Genomic DNA, 23,616 nt, shown 5'->3' with positions numbered 1-23,616 from the left:
ATAAATTTTGAGGAAAGGGAAGATCAAATTTGGATGAAATAATTCAAGCAAAATGCCTGTGAACTTGGATAAACTTAAGGAACTTGGAGATTACACTGATATGCACAATAAAAAGCATTTCTGCATAAACATTTCATTGTTATACAGATACAATGTGGACAGGTCCTTTGATTCACACTGTTCATCAACCACATCGGGCAAATTTGCAGCTCGTGCTTTGGTAAGTGGTGGGTTCGGGGTAGGGGAGAAAGGGCGATTGAGAATGGGGATGAATAAAATATGGGATTAATGTTGAATTAGTGTAAATATGTGATTGATGAACAGCATGAATCGAAGGACTGGTCCGTGTTGTATCTATATGATAATGAAACGTTTACATGTTTGCTCAGAAATGGTTTACATTATTGCGCATGTCAGTGTCATCTCCAAGTTCCTTCAGTTTAACCAAGTTCACAGGCATTTTGCTTGAATTATTTCATCCAAATTTGATCTCCCCTTTCTTCAAAAATAAAATTATTTTTATGCAGGAAATCACTCTCCACTTCAGTACAGAAGCAGCTGAAAATTGTCATTTTTTCCAGTTTTAAATTCCTCAGGTTTTCTGGCCTGTTTCTTTGCAGCATACTTTTGCAGTGCTTAGACCTGATGCTCTCTTGGTTTTGCGAACACAGTAGAAACCAAGTTGTGTCACTCACCGAAAGTTCTTGATCATTGAAATGCTGCTGCTCTTTCAATCGCATGCCGATTGATTTCACCTCTCCTTCAATTGCCTGCTCTAACCTGTCCCGGTAAAACTGTGTTAATCTGAACAGTTTGTAATCATCACAAGTTGCCAAGATTTCCATCAATGCAATCCTCAGATCTGTGAACATATGGAGAAAAATGGAACATTAAATGGCGGCACGGTGGCGCAGCGGTAGAGTTGCTGCCTTACAGCGAATGCAGCGCCGGAGACTCAGGTTCGATCCTGACTACGGGCACCGTCTGTATGGAGTTTGTACGTTCTCCCCGTGACCTGCGTGGGTTTTCTCCGAGATCTCCGGTTTCCTCCCACACTCCAAAGACGTACAGGTATGTAGGTTAATTGACTGGGTAAATGTAAAAATTGTCCCTGGTGTGTGTAGGATAGTGTTAATGTGCGGGGATCGCTGGGCGGCGCGGACTTGGTGGGCCGAAGGGCCTGTTTCCGCGCTGTAGAATCTAAATCTAAATTAAAAATGTGTTACCAGGATACCTTATTTCCCTTTAACACAAGGCTGGGAGCTTCTACAAATCTCATCAACTACCTCCTGAAAAACCACACAATGCACTTTCTGCATTGTTATCAATATCAGAGATTGAGGAGAGAATAGATAATCATAGTCATAGAGTGATACAGTGTGGAAACAGGCCCGTCGACCCAACTTGCGCACACCTGCGAACATGCCCCAACTGTACTGGTCCCACCTGCCCATGTTTGGTCCTTAACCATCCTGTTCTATCCATTGACCTGTAACTGTTTCTTAAATGTTAGGAAAGTCCCTGCCTCAACCAGCTCGCAGCTTGTTCCATACATCCACCATCCTTTGTGTGAAAAAGTTATTCCTCAGATTCCTATTAAATCTTTTCCCCTTCACCTTAAACCTGGCCTCTGGTCTTCGATTCACCTACTCTGGGCAAGAGGCTGTGCATTTACCCGATCTATTCCTCTCATGATTTTATACACCTCAATAAGATCACCCCTCATTCGCCTGCAATCAAAAGATATAAATTATGAGAAGCATGGATAGGGTAGTCAGTCAGAACCCTTATTTCAGGGTCAAAATATCAAACACGAGAGGGCATAGCTTTAAGGCAAGAGGACAAAGTTTAAAGAAGATGTGCGAGACAATATTTTTTTTTCAGAGGGTGGTGGGTGTCTTGAACACTGCTGGAGGTGGTGATAGGGGCAAGAACAATTATGGCTTTTAAGAGGCTTTTTGATAGCTACATGGATATATAGGGAATAGAGTGATATGGATCAAGTGCAATCAGATAAGCGTTTGTGAGCCGAAGAGCCTGTTCCTGTACTGTTCTAGGCCTCAAATCACGTCAAACTAGTGTCCTTTGCAACAAATCCATTCCGGTTTACCTCTTTTATCCCACATGTTTATTAATATATATAACTTAATATTAATGCTTCAAAACCCTCACTACCTTAGCTCAGGGCCTACCTGATCTCCTACTTGTCAAACACTTTAATTCCCCTTCCCATACTGACCTTTCAGTCCTCGGCCTCCAGCACTGTCGGTGAGGCCAAACACAAATTGGAGGAATAGCACGTCATATTTCGCTTGGGCAGTTTACAACCCGAAGGTATGAATATTGATTTCTCTAACTTCAAATAACTGTCATCCCCTCTCTCCCTGTCCCTCCCCCACCCAAGTAGTTGTACAAGTTCTAAAGTCGTCTTGTTGAGTCACATGGTCTGTAACTCGTTTTCACCTAGCCCGCCTCTAACAATGGCTTGTTTCCTTTATCATTGATACTTTTTTTGCAAATCTTTCATTCATTTGTTCTATAACTCTCTCGATATCACTATCTATAATTCTTGTTTCCATTTCCCCCGACTCTTAGTCAGAGGGGTCTCAACCAGAAACATCACTTATTCCTTTTCTCCAGAGATGCTGTCTGACCTACTGAGTTACTCCAGCTTTTTGTGTTTATCTTTCGTTTAAACGAGCATCTGCAAGTCCCTTCCCACATGTTTCATCTGCAAATTGACATTTCGGAAAATCCTGCACATGCACTCACAAATCCCTTTGAACCTCAGATTTCTGTATACTTTCCCCATTTCGAAGGACGTCTAAAGGGACCGTCCCACTTAGGCGATTTTTTAGGCGACTGTCGGCGACTGTCAAAGTCGTAGAAGATGGCCGAAATTTTATTTTACCCGACGACAATGCCGAGTCAGGTCGAGATTACAGTCTTTGGAAACATCGCAAAATTCCCACGCTGTCAATGCTTCTCCAGCGTCCTAATTGGCGCTGAAATCACTGACAAGTCGGTAAGTACGAGAGTTTTGAACTATAACATCTTGCATGGCTTACTTAAAAACCTAGCTTCACAATAACAAGTCATAAACTGGATTGACCTCCAGTTTACTAATGGCAGTATAAAAAATTTAATTTAAAAAGTGGTTAAATGGATTTTTGTGAAAAGTGTGGGCATTCTTTGAAAATGTACGGGAGATGCATATCTGGTTTCTGGGTTGCATATCTGGGTTGGGAGCCTACTTTCAATGTGATCGCTTATGGCCATAAACATCGCGAAAATTCTCACGCTTACTTGACCGTATTTAGAAGCACATATTAAAATAAGTAAAAATTTCAAGATACCATAAAATACTTGTGTTTAACCAATTTATTTACCGTCAGGACATTTGATAGGTAGATTGGAGGCGACTCCAAACTGTCGCCTCCAATCTACCTATCAAATGTCCTGACGGTAAATAAATTGGTTAAACACAAGTATTTCATGGTATCTTGAAATTTTTACTTATTTTAATATTATGTGCTTCTAAATACATCTAAGAGAAACTAGTAAACCTGGGGACACCATGCGACAGCGCCCGCAATAAACAACGATACCTGGCGACAAGCCAGCTGTCGCCGAGAAATTTCACTCCGGATAATTTCTCAGTGACGCGCTGAGATCCATTACAATTCTTGGAAGACTCCTCACAATCATGCCCGCGACATCCCGGCGAACTGTCGGCGACAGCCTAGTTGCCGGCAGTCGCCTTAAAATTGCCTAAGTGCGACAGGCCCTTTAGCCTTTATTCCCTCTACCAAAGTGCATAACTGTACACTTTGCTATGCTGCATTTCGTCAGCCACGTCTTTCCTTCTCCCAACTACCTCAACACTACCTGCCCCTCCACCTCTCTTCGTATCATCTGCAAACTTGGCCACTAAGCCATCAATTCCATTATCCAACTTTATGAACTTGGGTACTCTACTACTTTGTGAAAAACAGCACGATGTCAGGAAAACCCAGGGATGGGGAGGAGGGGGGGGGGAAGCAATTGGTTCTCACTGCCACCTAGCTCAGCAGTCCCAATACCCGAGAATTACTGTACAATTCCAGCGAGTCTCCCGATAGCAATTTCCCTTCTTGCCAGTCACAAAGTTCTCTCCTTCCAGCAAAAACACAAGAAAATAGAAACAAGAGTTAGCCACTGACCCAATCTGCTTCGCTAGTTAATATGATGGCGTACCTTCCCCAAGCCTCTTTTGTGCCAGTTCTACACAGCTCTCAATTCTTTAATCGTTCAAAAATATATCTACCTCAAGTCTAGATGTTGGGAGGTTATGTTGCAGTTATATAAGACATTGGTGAGGTTACATTTAGAGTATTGTCTTCAGTTTTGGGCACATTATAGGAAAGATGTAGTCAAGCTGAAAAGGGTGCAGAGAAGATTTACGAGGATGTTGCCAGGACTCGAGAGTCTGAGCTACATGGAGGGGTTGAACAGGCTAGAACTCTATTCCTTGGAGCACAAGAGGATGAGGAGTGATCTTGGAGGTTACAAAATCATGAGGACTAAATCAAGTAAACAAAGAGTCTCTCGCCCTGAGGAAGGGAACCGAGAACCAGAAGACATACATTTAAAATGAGGGGGGGGGAGATTTAATCAGAACCCGAGAGATAACAAAGGGTGGTGGGTGTACGGAATGGGCTGCTGGAGGAGGTAGTTGAGGCAGGTGCTATTGCAACATTTAAGAAACATTTAGACAGCTATATGACCAGGATAGGTTTAGAGGGATATGGGCCAAAAGCAGGCAGATGGGATTAGGGCAAATAGGACATGTTGGTCGGTGTGGGCAAGTAGGGCCGAAGGGCTGTTTCCATGCTGTATGACACTAGGACTATCGCCAGTTTCCATTTCAGTTCCTCTTCCTGCATATAAAATTACACACATAACATTTACACAATTTGATAGAACAGACATTATGATTTTTTTTTTAAAGTGAACATACTTGTATTCACTGCAGATCTTGATACTAGAGTCTCATTTGAATCTTCAGCCATGATGGGCAAATGGTACTTCCAATAGGTGGTTATGATACTATAATAAATGCAATCATGATAATTATACAGAGATCTGATAACAAGACATCTATTGTAAACAGGGCATCAAATCTTCCCTTCCCAACCACTATAAGAGATGCTTGCTCTCAGAGAATACAAAAGTCAAAACCATATAAATATGGGAATATGGTGAAGCTGGGAAAAAAGGTTCTTACATTAAAAAAAACATTTCATTACTTACATTTGCAGAATGTATATTTCACTGTGACTATAGATTAGAACAGTGTTAAACAATTCAAGAAAATAGATACATAATTTAGCTCCTCACAACTGCCTTTTCATTCAGTACAATTATGACATATTTTAGCTCAGTGCCACGTTCCTGCACGAACACAAAATCCCATAATATACAAAACTCTATTTTTAATACATTCAGTAATTGACCACCTATTGGCCACCATAGTGGGGGAATTCCAAAAATACACTCCCATCTGGGCGAAGACATTTCTTCTCTCTAACCCTGAAAGGCAAATCACTTATCTTGACAATTAATTGCTGCAGAAAAAGATGTAAGCAAGATGGAAGGGTTTCAGACCTGACATGTTGACTGTTTAGTTTTTCCACCAATGTAATCTGACCCGAGTATTTCCAGAATTTTCTGCTTTTGTTTCCCACTTCAAGCATGTTCAGTTATTTTTTAGTATTTTCAATTAGTTAAAAAAAAACAGATTTGCAAATACCAGATTAATTTATTGTCATATGTGCTAGGGTGCAATAAAATTCCTTGTTTGGATAAAGGTCAGAGTAAACAGTATCCAGTAAGATTGATATAGCAATTACAACAGCTAATACAAAAAAAAACAGCAAAATGGTGCATTATGAGGCAGTACCCAAGGAAACACAAAGTCCAATACAAATAACAATGAGGTAGAGTTAAGACAGAGTATATAGCAGCACCTCAGTGATGTAGGAGAAAATGCGATTAGTTCCGAAGTCTAATAGCCACTTGGAAAAAAATTGGCCAAAAAGCAAAGATGTCACAACTGTGATTCCAAAGGAAATTATGTATAGTAATAGATCCACCAGTTGATGCACATAATATTGCCAGAAAATGAAACAGAATCAAATGTTTGAAATAATTTTAAAATTCAGTCAGAGGACAAAACTATTAACATAGAAAATAGGTGCAGGAGGCGGCCATTATGCCCTTCGAGCCAGCACCGCCATTCATTGTCATCATGGCTGATCATCCACAATCAGTAACCTGTGCCAAACCTCTCCCAAAGTACAACACAAAATAACCTTACAAAATTCGGGAGACAAAAAAATCACACGGAGGAAGAACAAAGAAAATCACGGTTACTAAATAGAGCAAGAGAAATTAAAACGGCTAAAGGTTAACAAATGCCCAAAGATTGATGATCTGCATCTCAGGAGTACAAAATGTTACGTTCTTGGAAATAGCGAATGCATTTACGGTCCCCTTCCAAAATTCTTTAAACCGACAAATCAGAAGGTGCCAAATAAACACCTACCATTAGACTATAGACAATAGGTGCAGGAAGAGGCCATTCGGCCCTGCGAGCCAGCACCGCCATTCAATGTGATCATGGCTGATCATTCTCAATCAGTACCCCGTTCCTGCCTTCTCCCCATACCCCCTGACTCCGCTATCCTTAAGAGCTCTATCAGGCTCTCTCTTGAATGCATTCAGAGAATTGGCCTCCACTGCCTTCTGAGGCAGAGAATTCCACAGATTCACAACTTTCTGACTGAAAAAGTTTTTCCTCATCTCAGTTCTAAATGGCCTACCCCTTATTCTTAAACTGTGGCCCCTTGTTCTGGACTCCCCCAATATTGGGAACATGTTTCCTGCCCCTAACATGTCCAACCCCTTAATAATCGTATACGTTTCGATAAGATCTCCTCTCATCCTTCTAAATTCCAGTGTATACAAGCCTAGTCGCTCCAGTCTTTCAACATACGACAGTCCCGCCATTCCAGGAATTAACCTAGTAAACCTACGCTGCACGCCCTCAATAGCAAGAATATCCTTCCTCAAATTTGGAGACCAAAACTGCACACAGTACTCCAGGTGCGGTCTCACTAGGGCCCTGTACAACTGCAGAAGGACCTCTTTGCTCCTATACTCAACTCCTTTTGTTATGAAGGTCAACATTCCATTGGCTTTCTGCACTGCCTGCTGTACCTGCATGCTTCATTTCAGCGACTGATGCACTAGGACACCCAGATCTCGTTGTACGTCCCCTTTTCCTAACTTGACACCATTCAGATAATACGCTGCCTTCCTATTCTTACCACCAAAGTGGATAACTCACACTTATCCACATTAAACTGCATCTGCCATGCATCCCCCCGCTCACACAACCTGTCCAAGTCAGCCTGCAACCTCATAGCATCTTCCTCACAGTTCACTCTACCACCCAGCTTTGTATCATCTGCAAATTTGCTAATGGTACTTTTAATCCCTTCATCCAAGTCATTAATGTATATTGTAATTAGCTGCGGTCCCAGCACCGAGCCTTGCGGTACCCCACTAGTTACTGCCTGCCATTCTGAAAGGGACCCATTTATCCCCACTCTTTGCTTTCTGTCTGTCAACCAATTTTCTATCCATGATGAAATAATTAGTTATCCACCTCAGGAAACATGGTCGACTACAAGCAGCAACTTACATCAATGATGCTGAAGTGGAAATAGCTGGGAACTTTTAATTCCTTGGGTACTGTACGATTCACCTATGTCCCTTGTGCGGACATTGGATATTGTTTACAGAACTGATGTTCCACAATCCCTAGAAATGTGTTCTGTCTTTCCTCTTTGTTTTTATCTACTTGACTTGATTTTAAGTTGATTACATTTATAAGAATTATCCATAAGTTACCACGAGAGAAAGTTATGCCACTTGTTAAAATTGCAGATATTTCAGCTTGATTGAAGATACCCACTTGTTTTCGCTCTCAGTAGCATTTGCAATCACACGATGTTCTGGACTCCCACAACATTGGGAACATATTTCCTGCCTCTAACGTGTCCAACCCCTTAATAATCTTATACGTTTCGATAAGATCTCCTCTCATCCTTCTAAATTCCAGTGTATACAAGCCTAGTCTTTCAAAGAATGGCGAGAAAACACTGGGTGCTGCACATCAATTAACAATAGTCAGGATTTCATTGTTTCAGATGTGATAGAATCGGAGGGGCAAGACGTGGGGGTGTTGCATTGCTTGTCAGGGAGGATATCACAGCAGTACTTTGGCAGGACAGACTAGAAGGCTCGATTAAGGAGGCTGTTTGGGTGGAACTCAGAAATGAGAAAGGTTTAGCAACTCTTATAGGGGTGTATTATAGACCGCAAAATAGGGAACGAGAATTGGAAGAGCAAATATGTAAGGAGATAGCAGATATTAGTAGTAAGCACAGAGTGGTGATTGTGGGTGATTTCAATTTTCCGTATATAGACTGGGAATCACATTCTGTTAAAGGGCTGGATGGTTTGGAGTTTGTAAAATGTGTGCAGGTTAGTTTTTTGCAGCAATACGTAGAGGTGCCTACCAGAGAAGGGGCAGTGTTGGACCTCCTGTTAGGAAATGAGATGGGTCAGGTGACGGAGGTATGTGTTGAGGAGCACTTTGGGTCTAGTGATCATAATGCCATTAGTTTCAATATCATTATGGAGAAGGTCAAATCTGGACCAAGGGTTGAGATTTTGGATTGGAGAAAGGCTAATTTTGAGGAGATGAGAAAGGATTTAAAAGGAGTGAAATGGAAATTGTTGTTTTATGAAAAGGATATAATAGAGAAATGGAGGATATTTAAAGGTGAAATTTTGAGAGTACAGAGTCTTTATGTCCCTGTTCGGTGGAAAGGAAAGAATAATAATTTGAAAGAGCCGTGTTTTTCCAGGGAAATTGGACACGGTTCGGAAAAAGAGGGAGATATACAATAAATATAAGCGGCAGGGAGTAAATGAGGTTCTTGAGGAATATAAAGAATGTAAAAGGAATCTTAAAAAGGAAATTAGAAAAGCGAAAAAAAGATATGAGGCTGCTTTGGCAAGTAATGTAAAAGTAAACCCCAAGGGGTTCTATAGATATGTCAATAGCAAAAGGATAGTGAGGGATAAAATTGGTCCATTAGAGAGTCAGAGTGGACAGCTATGTGCTGAGCCGGAAGAAATGGGGGAGATATTAAACAATTTCTTTTCTTCGGTATTTACCGAGGAGAAGGATATTGAATTATGTGAGGTATGCGAAACAAGTAGAGTAGTGATGGAAATTAGGAGGATTAAAGAAGAGGAGGTACGGACACTTTTGAAGAATATAAAAGTGGATAAGTCTCCAGGTCCTGATAGGATATTCCCTAGGACATTGAGGGAAGTTAGTGCAGAAATAGCAGGGGCTATGACGGAAATATTTCAAACGTCATTAGAAACAGGGATGGTGCCGGAAGATTGGCGCATTGCGCATGTTGTGCCTTTGTTTAAAAAAGGTTCTAAAAGTAAACCTAGCAATTATAGACCTATTAGTTTGACGTCTGTGGTGGGAAAATTAATGGAAAAGATACTTAGGGACAATATATATAATTATTTGGATAATCAAGGCCTGATTAGAAACAGTCAACATGGATTTGTGCCTGGAAGGTCATGTTTGACTAATCTTCTTGAATTTTTTGAAGAGGTTACCAGGGAAATTGATAAGGGCAAGGCTGTGGATGTTGTCTATATGGACTTCAGTAAGGCATTTGACAAGGTTCCACACGGAAGGATGATTAAGAAGGTTAAATCGTTGGGTATTAATAGTGAGGTTGCAAGATGGATTCAACAATGGCTGAATGGGAGATACCAGAGGGTAACGGTTGACAATTGTTTGTCAGGTTGGAGGCCAGTGTCTAGTGGAGTGCCCCAAGGATCTGTGTTGGGTCCACTGTTGTTTGTCATTTACATTAATGATCTGGATGATGGTGTGGCAAATTGGATTAGTAAATATGCAGATGATACTAAGATAGGTGGAGTAGTTGATAGTGAGGTAGATTTTCAAAGTCTACAGAGAGACTTGGGCCTTTTGGAAGGGTGGGCTGAAAGATGGCAGATGGAGTTTAATGCTGATAAGTGTGAGGTGCTGCATTTTGGCAGGACAAATCAAAATAGGACGTACAGGGTAAATGGTAGGGAATTGAGGAATGCAGTGGAACAGAGGGATCTGGGAATAACTGTGCATTGTTCCCTGAAGGTGGAATCTCATGTGGATAGGGTGGTGAAGAAGGCGTTTGGTATGCTTGCCTTTATAAATCAGAGCATCGAGTATAGAAGTTGGGATGTAATGTTGAAATTGTACAGGGCATTGGTGAGGCCGAATCTGGAGTATGGTGTGCAGTTCTGGTCGCCAAATTATAGGAAGGATGTCGACAAAATGGAGAGAGTACAGAGGAGATTTACTAGAATGTTGCCTGGGTTTCAGCACTTGGGCTAGAGAGAGGTTGAACAGGTTGGGTCTTTATTCTTTGGAGCGTAGAAGGTTGAGGGGGGACTTGATAGAGGTTTTTAAAATTTTGAGAGGGACGGACAGAGTTGACGTGGGTAGGCTTTTCCCTTTGAGAGTGGGGAAGATTCCAACAAGGGGACATAGCTTCAGAATTGAGGGACAAAGGTTTAGGGGTAACATGAGGGGGAACTTCTTTACTCAGAGGGTTGTGGCTGTATGGAATGGGCTTCCGGTGGAAGTGGTGGAGGCTGGCTCGATTTAATTATTTAAGAGTAAATTGGATAGGTATATGGATAGGAGGGGATTGGAGGGTTATGGTCTGAGTGCAGGTAGATGAGACTAGGTCAGGGAGAATGGTCGGCGTGGACTGGCAGGGCCGGACAGGCCTGTTTCCATGCTGTAGTTGTTATATGTTATATGTTATATGTTATGGGGGAAATGCATGTATTTTCTGCATGTCTGAGGACCCGACCTCTACTTGACCCAGGTATAGCTGAGAAATCACTGAGTGAACAGTCGGGCGGGGGGGGGGGGGGGGGGGGGGGGGGGGGGAGCGCCTTAGTGAAAGGTCCGGGGGGGGAGCTGATCTGTTGAAGACGTGCGGTTCGCATTGCGACGTCACACGCTGAACACCGGCGGGGGGGGGGGGGCGCAAGCTGATCTCTCAAAGGTGCACGGGTGCCATTGTGACGTCACACGCTGAAGCCCTTCAGGAAATGGGTTAGAATTGAAAATTTTAAACTTTAAAATCTATCTAGCTTTAAAAATGTAGCTTCAATTTGAATGAAAGTAGTTTTAATATATGGCCAGGATAATGGTGAATATGGTGGTGCAAAAATTGTAGCACTATGGTGTACGGTTTTGGCTGCGCGAGCATCAAACATTAAGCTGTCCACATACACACAAACACACGGACATCAGAGTTTTAGTAATATATATAAATAGATGCAAAAATAAGGAATTTTACTATACACGAGTACATGACAATAAAGTGCCATTGAACCATTAGAAAAGATGTAAAGACCATACTTAGGTAAAACATTCACTGGCTTGATTAAAGTCAGCATGGTTTATGAAAGAAATCATGTTTAATAAATATATTTGAGTTTTGAGAATGCAATGGAGATTAAATAATGTGAAATCAGTGGGTGTGATGTATTTGTACTACAGAAGAATTTTGCAATGTTCAAACGTTGCAATGTCTTAGCACATACAACATAATACTGCAATTTCAGTGTGCTTTGTCCTGGCGTAATGCCAACAATGTTTTATTGCTGAACGTTTATCTGTAGCAATAAGATTACCTTACCTTTCTTGTCGTCATTCAATGGCAGCTGTTTGAAAAGTTCTGTATATTTGGACCACTCAATACCCTTTGCTGGTGCAGCACACATACCAGTCCGTGGTCCCAGTTCATTTCCTGCTGTCCACAGCTTTCAGTCACTATAAGGAAAAACACATAACATCTTACAAGCAAAGTAAAATAGAGCAATCCAGCATAGAAACAGGTCCTTCAACCTAATTTGCCCACGCCAAACATCATGCCCCATCTACGCCTGCCTGCCTTAGACCCATATCCTTTTAAACCTATGTCCAGATTTCTTTTAAATATTGTGATAGTACCTGCCCCAACCTCACCTGGCAACTCATTCCATATACCAACCACCCTTTGTGTAAAAAAAGTTGTCCCTCAGGTTCCTATTAAATCTTACCCCCCCCCCCCCCTCACCTGAAACCTTTGCCCCCTGGTTCTTGATTCATAATCATACTTTATTAGCCAAGTATATTTTGCAACATACGAAGAATTTCATTTGTCAGTCATACCAATACAAAAGCAACAGAACACACAAAATACATTTTTAACATGAACATCCGCCACAGTGACTACTTCGCATTCCTCACTGTGATGGAAGGTGGAAAAAAGTTCAATCTCTCCCTTCTTTGTGCTCCAGTGGTCGGGGGCCTCTAACCTTCTATTGATGGGACGATCTTACTCCCATAGCCAGCGGCAGGCCTTCCTTATCGGGGCGATCAAGCTCCTGCATCAGGGGGAATCTCAGCTCCCCCGCGCCAAGCGATCGGACCAGCGTAAGGACTTGCGAACGTCATGCGGCTTTTGGAGCTTCCCGATGTCGGTCTCAACCCAGGATGGTGAGCTCCTTGATGTTAGCGTCCGCAGGCCGCGGTTGGAGTGTCGATCCAGGCAAGGAATCGGCTCCGATGGCAAGTCCACGCCCCGCGGAAGCTCTAAGTCAGTCCTGAGCAAGGCCTCAAGCTCCACGATGTTAGGCCACAGAGCTACCGGAGATACGATCCGGAAAACAACCGCATCTCCAGGAAGGCAAGAGATTGAAAAAAGTTTCCCCGACCCCCTCCCCCACATAAAACAAACCAGAGAACATTAACACATACTTTTTAAACATACAAAAAATAACAAAAAGACAAAAAGCTGTTGGCGAGGCTGCCATTGAAGCGCCACCCGGTGTTATCCCCTACTATGGATTATCATTCACCCTACCTATTCACCTCATGATCTTATACACTTGCATAAGATCACCCCTAATCCTACTGCACTACAAGGAATAAAGACCTAGCTTGTGCAAACTCTCCCAAGAGCTGAGGGTCCTCATCCTTGCACCATCCTCATAAATATTCTCTGCATCATATGTTTCCTATAAAAGTGACCTAAACTAAATACAAAACTCCAAATATGATCTCACCAATGTGTTGACCAACTATTAACATAGTTAACATAGTTAATAGTCCATACTGTAGTCCATACTTTGATTTATGGTCAATGTGCCAAAAACCTTCTTGACCACCACCTAAGGAACAATGCCACAACACCACTTTCAAAGAATTATGTACCAATCTGCCGTGTAGGTTTTGCCCTGGTTAGACTTCCCCCAATGCAACACCTTACAATTATGTGCATTAAATTCCATTAACCATTCCTCAGCCCACCTGCCAAACAAATCACAATCCTGCTGCAATTTTTCATAATCATCTGCACTATTTATGATACCACACACTTTTGCACCATCTGCAAATCTGCAAAGCATGATCTGTACATTTTCATCCAAATCATTGATTTCGTTTCTAAGGAGGCCTATTCTCTCGATAGTCACCCTTTTTTCCTTAACATACTAATTACATTTCTTTGGTATCCCTTAATATTATGTGCCAGAGCTATCTCCTGTCTCCCCCCCCCACCCCCCCCCCCCCCTTTTGCTCTTCTTATTTACTTCATAGGTACGTTCCCATAATTCCCCCAGGGATAAATTTGACCCCAGCTTCCTTTACCTACCCATGTCTTCTTTTTCCTGACCAGAACCTCAATTTCTCTCATCTCCAATCTTCGCCCTTCGTATGCTTTGCCCTTCATTCAAACAGGAACATGGATGCCCCCAACTCTTGTCACAACACTCTTGGGGGGAAAATCCTTTGCTGGCAAACAATCTACTCCAATCAACTTGAAGTTACTGTCTAGTAACAAAGTTGGCATTGCCCCAATTCAGAATTTTAACAAGTGGTCCTGCCCTGTCTTTACAAATAACTATCTTAAAGCTAATAGAACAGTGATCCTGGTCCCTAAAAGTTCACAAACTAACACTTCCGGCACTGGCCCTTCTCAATTTACAAAAAGAAGATCCAGCTTTTCCTCGTGTACCTCTCTCCACATATTGCCCAAGGAAACCTTTGTGAACATTCCACCCCGCTCAAGCCCTCGGCACTATGACAGTCCCCATCTATATTGGGAAAGTTAAAATCCCCCAGTATGACTACCTTGTCAGCCTTTTAGCTACCTGTAATCTCTTTGCTTATTTGCTCCTCCAATTACCACTGATTATTTGAGGATCTGTAGAATACTCCCAAAACAGTGAAGACCCTCTTTATCATTTCTTAACTCCACCCATACAGACTGACTGGATGAACCATCAATAATATAACCGTAGACTACTGTCATGACATTCGCCTTAATCAATAAGGCACACCCCTCCTCCATCTCTCATGTAGAAACTGTACCGTGGAATATTAAGTCACCAGTCCCATCCCTCTCTTTGGCATGTTTCCGTAATGGGTACAACATTTTAATCGCACCTACCTATCCATACCGCGAGCTCATGTTCCTTACTCATCAGGCCTCTCACCTCAAAATAAGTGCGATTCAATGCGACAGTCCTTCCTCGCTCCATGACAGTTCTATTCTGTTCTCTGAACTTTCAGAACAAACCACACCGACTTCCAGCCTCTCACCTGCCTCAGTCCTGCATTGAATCTCACCCCCTGCCAATTTGTATGAAAATATAGTTTCATGAAGCTTGCGATAATTCATCGCTTCTACTTTAAGATTTTTTTTAAAGAAAATGAAATCATTCTGAGCTTTTTCGGAGTCTACGTTTCTCGTTTGTAAATTATCATAAATTATATGTTAAATTTCGCGGGCATATTATTGGAAAAGCTTAAGTTTTAACTGCTTTACATTCTCCAGCGCCATAACAGAGAAAAGGAACTGGCAAGGGGGTAAACCTTGGCCTAAAATTACTCCTACCTTTTTCGCTTCATGCCCACACGTCCTCCTCACCGCACATCTGACGGACACTTTAACTGGCGGAGGCGACCCGGGCCCAACGTGGGCCCACCTCCAAAAATCGCACAAGCTACCGACAACAATATTTTCGCCTCGAACGAAACAGTGCGCTCCTCTTCCGTCTTCACATCCAAGCTGAGCATGCGCGTGACAACAACACCAATGGCTTCCTTTAACGCTCTATTATCTTTGCTTTAAAGTGCCCTCGGTGTAGTCGGACCTTCCATTGGCTGACTGGATGACTCAGACTCACCTACCGAACGTCGCTACGCAGTCGCCTTTGCGGTCTGGACCTGGTTTGGATTGGATGAGGGGAGAGGGGATATTGCAATGATATCCCGTTTCAAGGATAGAGTGGCTGCGGGGTTTGTGCGTGGGCGTAAAAGCCAATTAAAGATAATCATTCAGGTCGTTTACTGTCTCGTGGAAATCGGACCCGCCTTAAAAGAATGACCTTTCACGTCGGCGTAGGCCTTCTCCCTGATGTTTACTGCGCCATTCTGCACTAGACACGGAACATATTTTTTTTTAACCATACTATCTTGGGATTCCAAGCTTAGAACCTGCTGCACCGAGATAAATATCAGTGTGGTGATGATTTTTTTTTCAATTTGTTCTACTTCCTGGTTTGTAAATGGATGTTAATTGGAGAAATTAGAGAAACAAGAACCTGCAGATGCTAGTTTAGAAAAAAAAAGGCACAACGTGTTGGAGTAACTCAGCAGGTCAGGCAACATCTCTGAAGAATGTGGATGGGCGACATTTGAGGTTGCCACACTTCTTTGGGCTGAATGGGGGTGGGGAGAGAGCTGGACTTATCAGGCTTTGTTCTGCCATCTTCCAGCTTTCTCTCCCTTCCCCTCACCACAGTCAGTCTGTACAAGCATCCCAACATGGAATGTCACCTATCCATGTTCTCCAGAGATGCTGCCTGATATGTTGAGTTGGTCCATAACATTGTCATTTTTTTGTAAACCAGCATCTGCAGTTTGTTGTTAGTCAGTTTCACTGCTTGAGAAATCTCAAGATGTGCCTAGTTTGAAGATGTTCTACTCTCTCCTAGTTAATGGTCAATTTATTTGTCACATACACATAAATGTGCAGTGAAATGAAAGATTACCCACAGTCCAACAATAAGACCAATAAAAATAAGCAAGAAACATCCATCACAGTGAGTCTCCTCCAGTCACCTTCTCACTGTGATGGAAGGCCAGAATGTCTTTTCTCTTCCCCTGCCGTCTTCTCCCGCGGTCAGACTTGAAGTTGCCAAGTCGGGGCGGTCGGGGCTCCCGACATTGAAGCCCCCGCTGGGCAGAGAAAATCCCGCGGCCTTTTCCAGGCCGTGCCGGATGGTGAAAGGTCCGTGGCGGGCCGACCCAAGCCCCGCGATTCAGGGCGGGCGAAGACGCTGCCGCTGCCGGAGCTCCCGATGTCGGCCCCCACCCAGGAGCCTGCGAGCTTCCGACGCCCACTTGGCCCGCGGCCGAAGTAGCCTCCGGAGACGAGTCGCAGCCGCTCCCGCAGCGCCACTACAACCTCCGAAGGCAGCCAGCTCTGCAGTTGGTGAGTCCGGTCCGCGGGCTCTGCAAACCAGAGCCCCAGATGGTCCCAGCTGGAGGCCGCCAGCTCCAGGTGTTTGGCTGATGGTAGGCCGCAGCGGGAACGGAGACACGACCCAGAAAAAAAGGTCACGACTCCGTTCGGAAGAGACAATTTTACAGTTTCCCCCCACCCTCCCCCCCCACATAACACACAACCACAAAAAACACTACATCATATCTAAACACTAAAATTAAGACAAAAAACAACAAAAAACACAAAAGACAAATGGACTGCAGGCAAGCCGCAGCTGCTAGGGCAGCGCAGACCACCTAGGGGAGTTCTGCGAGACCCTCTCTCACTGCTCCCCCTCTGTGATTCCTGTAGCACTCCTGCTCCACGACCATCTTCTGATCTGATACGAGTTGCTACCACAGACACGTATGTTTCCTCAGCATTTGTCTGTGCTGTCATCTTGTGCATGTGGCTTCCAGTTCTGCTTCAGGCCTCCCAGTATAGCTCCAAAAAGAATTTCACATTCATGCACTCAAGCCACCTCTCCTCACAACAGTTCTCTTTCAGTGCCCTGTGTTCTACATTCTTTGCCATGTGCTGGCACCAGCAGGCCCTCATTCTGTCCTTCCTGCAGCTCTAGGCCTCTCTCACTCAGACCTGCAATAGACCACACTTTCAGTCAATGTTTCATCACTCACCTGACCTTCACTAAAGATCACAAGCTTGACCGCCACTAGACTCATCCCTTCATTGACTGTCCTTGACACATCCGTGCTCCTGACTGGCTGGAGGGTTCACTGCTGGATTGTGTCACATGCCTGAATGCCATGACGCTGCGATCCATAACCATCGGTGTATGCAGCAGCAATGCTCACCACCTTCCCAGGCTAGGCTCACTGATGCCAACCTTCACTGTGACACTGGCCACCTCCATGCCAGGCCTACCGATGCTGCTCCCACCTGCGGCCCTCATGGCCTACCAATGCAGACGCCACTGTCAACCATCAAAGCTTCCTCGGATGCTCCCAGGTTAGGGCCACTGGCTTTGAAGGTACTAACTGCCAATCCTTACCTCACCCGCCATCCCCCCCCACCCACCCACCTGTCTCCATCAGTAAGGTCATTAACTCCACTATCTTCCTGGTCGTGGGTTTCCACGCTGCCGGCTCCAAATTCTTCAGGTTGTCTGACTTTACTGGGTCCCACTGCTCCCTCCTTCCAACATGTGACCCAACTGGTTCCTACTGCCCTCCCCCTGTGCCAACAATGCCATTACTCCTGCCCCCCACTCCTCATAACCCTATCCCCACCTCAGACCCGGGTCTGATGCCCTGTTACATTTGTTTGAATATGATAATGTTAGTAGGTTTCCAGTGCCTATCTACACAGTAAGATCTTTTTTTTAAATTTTCGGCATACCTCTTCCATGAAGACCATATCCGGTAATTCGCTCTATTTAAAAACCCATCAGTGTTTCATTGACATGTACAATGACTGAACATCTGGCCCACTTGGATAAATAATCCCAAAGATTCGGTAGCGTGAAGACATATTTCATCTCAGTCAAGAATGGCTCTCTTCTTGCACCTGCTACTTCCACTCACCCCAACAAAAGACTATTGCATCTACTGTGTACCTTTCAATGAGATCATCGCGTTCTAAACTCTGGAATGTAGTGATCTGGTCTGCCTCATTGTTTCACAGAATAAGCTACCACATCAGGAGCAGTCTGTTGATCCTTCACCCTGCTCTTTTCATCATAAATATGTTCTTTGGGAGGATGATCAGACCTTTATTCAAAATTCCAGATTGTGATGCTGAAGTATAAGATCAATGAGGATCTTGCCAGATCCAGTGACTTAGGTTTGATCTTGTTATTTTATGCAGCCTGGATGGAGTCTGAATTTTATCTCTGTTGCTGACTTAGTTTCCTGTGCGCTCTGGTTTTCTTCCACACTTCAAGGTCCTCCCCCTGAGGATATTTGTCAATAAAGTCATTTCTCACAGCTGAACCCAAGATAAAGTAATCTCTCAAATTTCCACAGTTCAGCCTCATCCAATGATCAGCCTTCACTTTAAAGTTCGATTTATTTTGGAAGTATGAAACAGTCCTATGATTTAGTTATCTCTCTCTGTTCTGGTTGACTTTGACAATTAAAAATAGTAACATTAATTTGGTTTCTCCTTCCACAGATGCTGCCTTAGAAAAGTGACTCCTGCATTTTCTTTTCCGGCATTTGTAGTGTGTACTTAGCAACTGATTTTCATTGATCAGAATGCAACAATATCATCTGACTTTTTATCAATTTATCCCAATGGCAAAATGGCTTCCTTGGGTGACTACCATTTATGTAGTTCAGATTGCAGCTGTAATGACCTTCACACTTAATGTAGCATCGTGAATGTATTTGAGACCAAGGAGTTGTGTGTAACATGATACAGCAGTGTGCAACAATACCCCACAACAAGTGGGTGTGGTCCAAACCTGAAAAAATATTAATATATCCACAGAATAGATTGCCAGCGTAGCTATTAATGCAATGTGAAACTGAAAGGCAATTCAGGTGATTATTTTAAGTGCTTCAACATGTGACTGATCGGTCTTGCAACTTCTTGCAGCCAGTCAAGCATTTGGCAGGATGTTTAAAGAATAAATGGACAAAAAACTCCCTTCTGATGGCTGAACTGGGCTGGAGAAACTACCAAAAATTCAAATTTTCTATGCAGTGGATATCATTAAGGAATTACCCAATATTATCACTTGTATTTTTGTTTTAGATTTAGATTTTATTTATTGTCACATGTACCAATTAAGGTATAGTGAAATTCGAGTTATCATATGTTGAGAATATGAGTAGAGCTGCGTGCTCTAGGATGGTGCGATGTGAAAATGCATGCCCTGTACTCTGTACAACATCTGTCTAAATGCATCCAGACAGGTATATTGCCGGTTGCACATCATTTAATTTCCATTTTTAAATACTAATTCTTCTTGGATGTTTCTGTCAGGTGATATTCGCATCATCATTCTTCATAGTGGAGACCTTATTAGGGATTATTCAGGGGTTATGAAATTATGTGGAAGTAACAGCAATGAATTCACGACAAGAACCAGTCTTCAGGCCATCTGTCTGAATGTATATTGAAAGATGTACTCAGATAAAATTAATATGACAGCTTCACAAAAAGATACTCCTGCTGTACATTGGCAAGACAAAGCATAGATTTGATGACCATTTCGCTGAACGCTTGCGATCGGTCTGCCAAGGCCTACTGGATCTTGAAAAAACAAGATACAGACAACATGGATGAGGCATTGTAAAGTATGGATAAAATTGAATGGAACACCAGAAGAGTCAAAAGTGATCGTGGTGAGAGAACTAAAAGACGGATCAATACAGATGACTACACGTTCTGACGACAGCGGACAGAATGGAAGACATTGCATTCGTATCAAGTGGATTAACGCTAAAGGAATTTCACCAACGAATGGATGAAAGGACTGGACAGTGATTATCTATTTCCGTTTGGAAACACTGAGGATGAGGATTTTATAGACAATAGTTCAAATGATGTGGAAAGTTTGCACAACTTACATAAATGTGAACAATTAAGCTTTAAGACTTTCGACTATATAGAGCATAAACTGTCTGACATTGAGATGGAATTGACCCAGAGAATCATTTCTAGAGCAACATTAACAACAACTGTGAATATTACACTGAACATCAGTTCAACTGTAATGTGAAACTGCAAGGAGTATTATCATTAATACACCTCAACAGTAGAAGCCTCTACACCAGTTTTGAAAAAATCAAAGAATATTTGAGACAATTTGATAAGAGGTTCAATGTAATTGCGATATCTGAGACTTGGCTTAGTGGAGACCAAGATGTTGATGTTGCACTGGAGGGATATGAGATGTTTTTTGTAAATAAGGCCAATAAAAGAGGAGGGGGAGTTGCCCTGCATGTTGATACAGACCTCAAATGCAAAGTTGAAGGCAGCATGACAACAACCATAGACAATATAATGGAAAGTATAACTATTGAAATTGATGTGGAAAAAGCCAAAAATATAATCTTAAGGTGTGTATATAGAACGCCAGGATCAGACATTGATCAATTTAAGGACAAGATAGCTGAAATGTATGATGATAAATGATAATAAGGTAATATTTATATGTGGTGATTTCAATATCGATTTGTTAATCCCAAATGGTCACGCAAAGACACTAGATTTTATTAACATAATGTTCAGCATTAGCCTATATCCCATGATTATAAAACTAAGTAGAATAACAACAGGCAGTGCAACATTGATAGATAACATATTTACAAACGTTATTGATAGAGAACTTGTGGGTGGATTGCTTATAAATGATATAAGTGACCACCTACCAGTCTTTGCCATTCTGCAGAAGGACCTTAGATTCAAAGCTGATACTAATGCATGCAAACTGGTATGACACAGAACACAGAAAGCCATCAATGCATTTAAGGAAGACTTAACGAAACAAGACTGGAAAGACGTTTATGTTGATGAACCAGACAAAGCCAACAAAGCATTCCTGGCTATATTAACAGAACTCTATGAAAAAAAATTGCCCATTAAAAAAATCCAGAGGGAAGCATAAATATGTAAATAAACCATGGATCACAAAGGGGCTGCAAAATGTACTCCACAAGAAATTCCTAAAATGTAGAATAAAAGAAAATGAAAATAATTATAAGAGATATAAAAATAAATTGATAAGCATTATGAGATGTAACAAGAAGGAGTACTATAGCAAATTGTTGGGAAAAAATAGAATATTCCGGGAACATGGAAAGTGATCAACAGCATAATTGAAACAGGTATTGGGAAAGTAGATTACCCCAGCTACTTTGTTAAAAATCATAATATAACTATAAATAACATAAAAGAGGTTGCTGATGAATTTAATGACTACTTTGTAAAAGTTGGGCTTACCTTAGCAAATGAGATTACTAAACCGAGTAGCAAGGAAGGTCTAGAATATGAGAGCTCTGATAAAAATGTTCACTCCATGTTTCTCAGTGGAGTAGACGAAAATGAAGTCATTGATATTGTTAATAAATAGAGAAACAAAAAATCTACTGACTACAATTCCATTCATATGACACTAGTCAAAAATATTATTGAATGTATAGTAAAACCGTTAACACATATATGTAATCAATCCTTTCTCACAGGCACATTTCCAAACAAAATGAAAATAGCGAGTCGTTCCTATTTACAAGAATGGAGACAGACATTTATTTTCAAATTACAGACCGATATCTCTGCTTCCCCAATTCTCAAAAATATTAGAAAAATTATTTGTACTTGAAAACTTGAAAATTACTTGAAAACTTTATTGATAAACGTAACATACTAAGTGACCACCAGTATGGATTTCAAGCTAAGCGGTCTACCTCACCAGCGCTAATGGAACTAGTAGAGAATATTTCAACTGCAATTGAAAATAAAGAATATGCTGTGGGAGTATTTATATAATCTCAAAAAAGTGTTCGATACCATTGATCATGGTTTACTGATGAATAAGCTAGAAAGATATGGTATTAGAGGAGTAACATACTCATGGTTGAGAAGCTACCTTGAAAACAGATATCAGTATGTTCAAGTAAATAATTTTGATTCAGAACTTATGAAGTTACCTGTGGGATTCCGCACAGCTCGGTGTTGGGTCCAAAGCTCTTTTTACTCCATATAAATGATATTTGTAAGGTGTCGAAATTGTTACATTTAGTTATATTTGCGGATGACACAAATTTATTTTGTTCAGGGAAAAACTTGAAGCAACCTTTGGACACAGTTAAAGGGGAATTGGAAACCTTAAAGAAGTGGTTTGATACTAATAAACTGTCGTTAAATCTAATAAACAAAATTTATTGTGTTTGGAAATCGTAAAATAAATTATGAGGTAACACTTATGATTACTGATGTACAAATTGTAAGAGTGTATGAAAATAAATTCTTGGGAGTGATAATAGATCATACTCTGTTGGAGGTATCACAAAATGCTGGAGTAACTCAGCAGGTCAGGCAGCATCTCTGGAGAGAAGGAATGGGTGACGTTTCGGGTCGAGACCTTTCTTCAGTTATTCCAGCATTTTGTGATGCCTTCGATTTGTACCAGCATCTACAGTTATTTTCCTACATAACTGTTGGAAACCTCACATTAAACATATCAAATCAAAACTGCCTAAATCCATTGCAGTACTGCACAAAATTAAGGACATCTTGAATCAAAATTCATTATTTACTGTATATTGCTCACTCATTGTTCCATACATTACATATTGTGTGGAAGTATGGGGAAACGCCTACAAAATTAACACTAATTCAATCTTTATACTGCAAAAAAGAGCCATAAGAATTATCAATAAGGCTGGTTATAATGACCCAAACAACCCATTATTTATGAAATCATACGCTCTAAAATTTATGGACCTAGTAGCCTTTAATACTCTACAAATAATGTTTAGAGCAAAACAAAGAACACTTCCTGACTGTATCCAAGTTTTTTTTTAGTGAGGGAGAGCAGGTATCCATTCACTCAGGGGAAATTATATGTTTGAAAAAAAGAGAGTAAGGACAAATGTGAAAAATAAATGTGTGACTGTTAAAGGGGTCAATTTATGAAATAGTTGCAACAATGAATTAAAAGAGTGTAGTAATATGTGTAAATTAAAGAAAATGTTCAAAAAAAGTCTTCCGGTGGGGCTATGCTCTGATAAAGCCACGCGTCAACTAGCTCCGAAGAAAATCCGATCTTAAAGGGGAAAGAACGGGACGGGTCCACTGAAATTTGCCGATAACTTTCAACGAAGGGTGAGTGAAGCTATTAGACTGTGACTCCTACCGTTTATATGTCGATAAGTCGCACTCCCCC

General features: G+C 41.7%; 1 protein-coding gene across 4 annotated transcripts in view; it reads right to left on the bottom strand.

The window, feature by feature from the left end:
• Positions 1–15,418, bottom strand: part of LOC144605472 (NACHT, LRR and PYD domains-containing protein 3-like) — a 33,581-nt gene extending 18,163 nt beyond the window's left edge. The window contains exons 1-3 of one of the 4 annotated variants that reach the window (XM_078420772.1): positions 15,108–15,418; positions 11,865–11,998; positions 696–862 (exon numbers count right to left, since the gene is read on the bottom strand). In XM_078420772.1, the coding sequence (XP_078276898.1) occupies positions 696–862; positions 11,865–11,949 (252 nt within the window). In that variant the 5' untranslated portion in view covers positions 11,950–11,998; positions 15,108–15,418. Of the gene's footprint in view, positions 1–695; positions 863–1,616; positions 1,731–4,999; positions 5,091–11,864; positions 12,001–15,107 lie in introns of those variants that run through there. The other 3 variants (XM_078420773.1, XM_078420774.1, XM_078420775.1) reach the window with 3 other exon arrangements.
• Between the last annotated feature and the right edge of the window lie 8,198 nt (positions 15,419–23,616).

Source organism: Rhinoraja longicauda, chromosome 24 (genome assembly GCF_053455715.1).
Source record: "Rhinoraja longicauda isolate Sanriku21f chromosome 24, sRhiLon1.1, whole genome shotgun sequence".
NCBI lineage: Eukaryota > Metazoa > Chordata > Chondrichthyes > Rajiformes > Arhynchobatidae > Rhinoraja > Rhinoraja longicauda.
The sequence above is the reverse complement of the archived record's forward strand: the minus strand, read 5'-3'. Positions and strand labels throughout refer to the sequence as shown.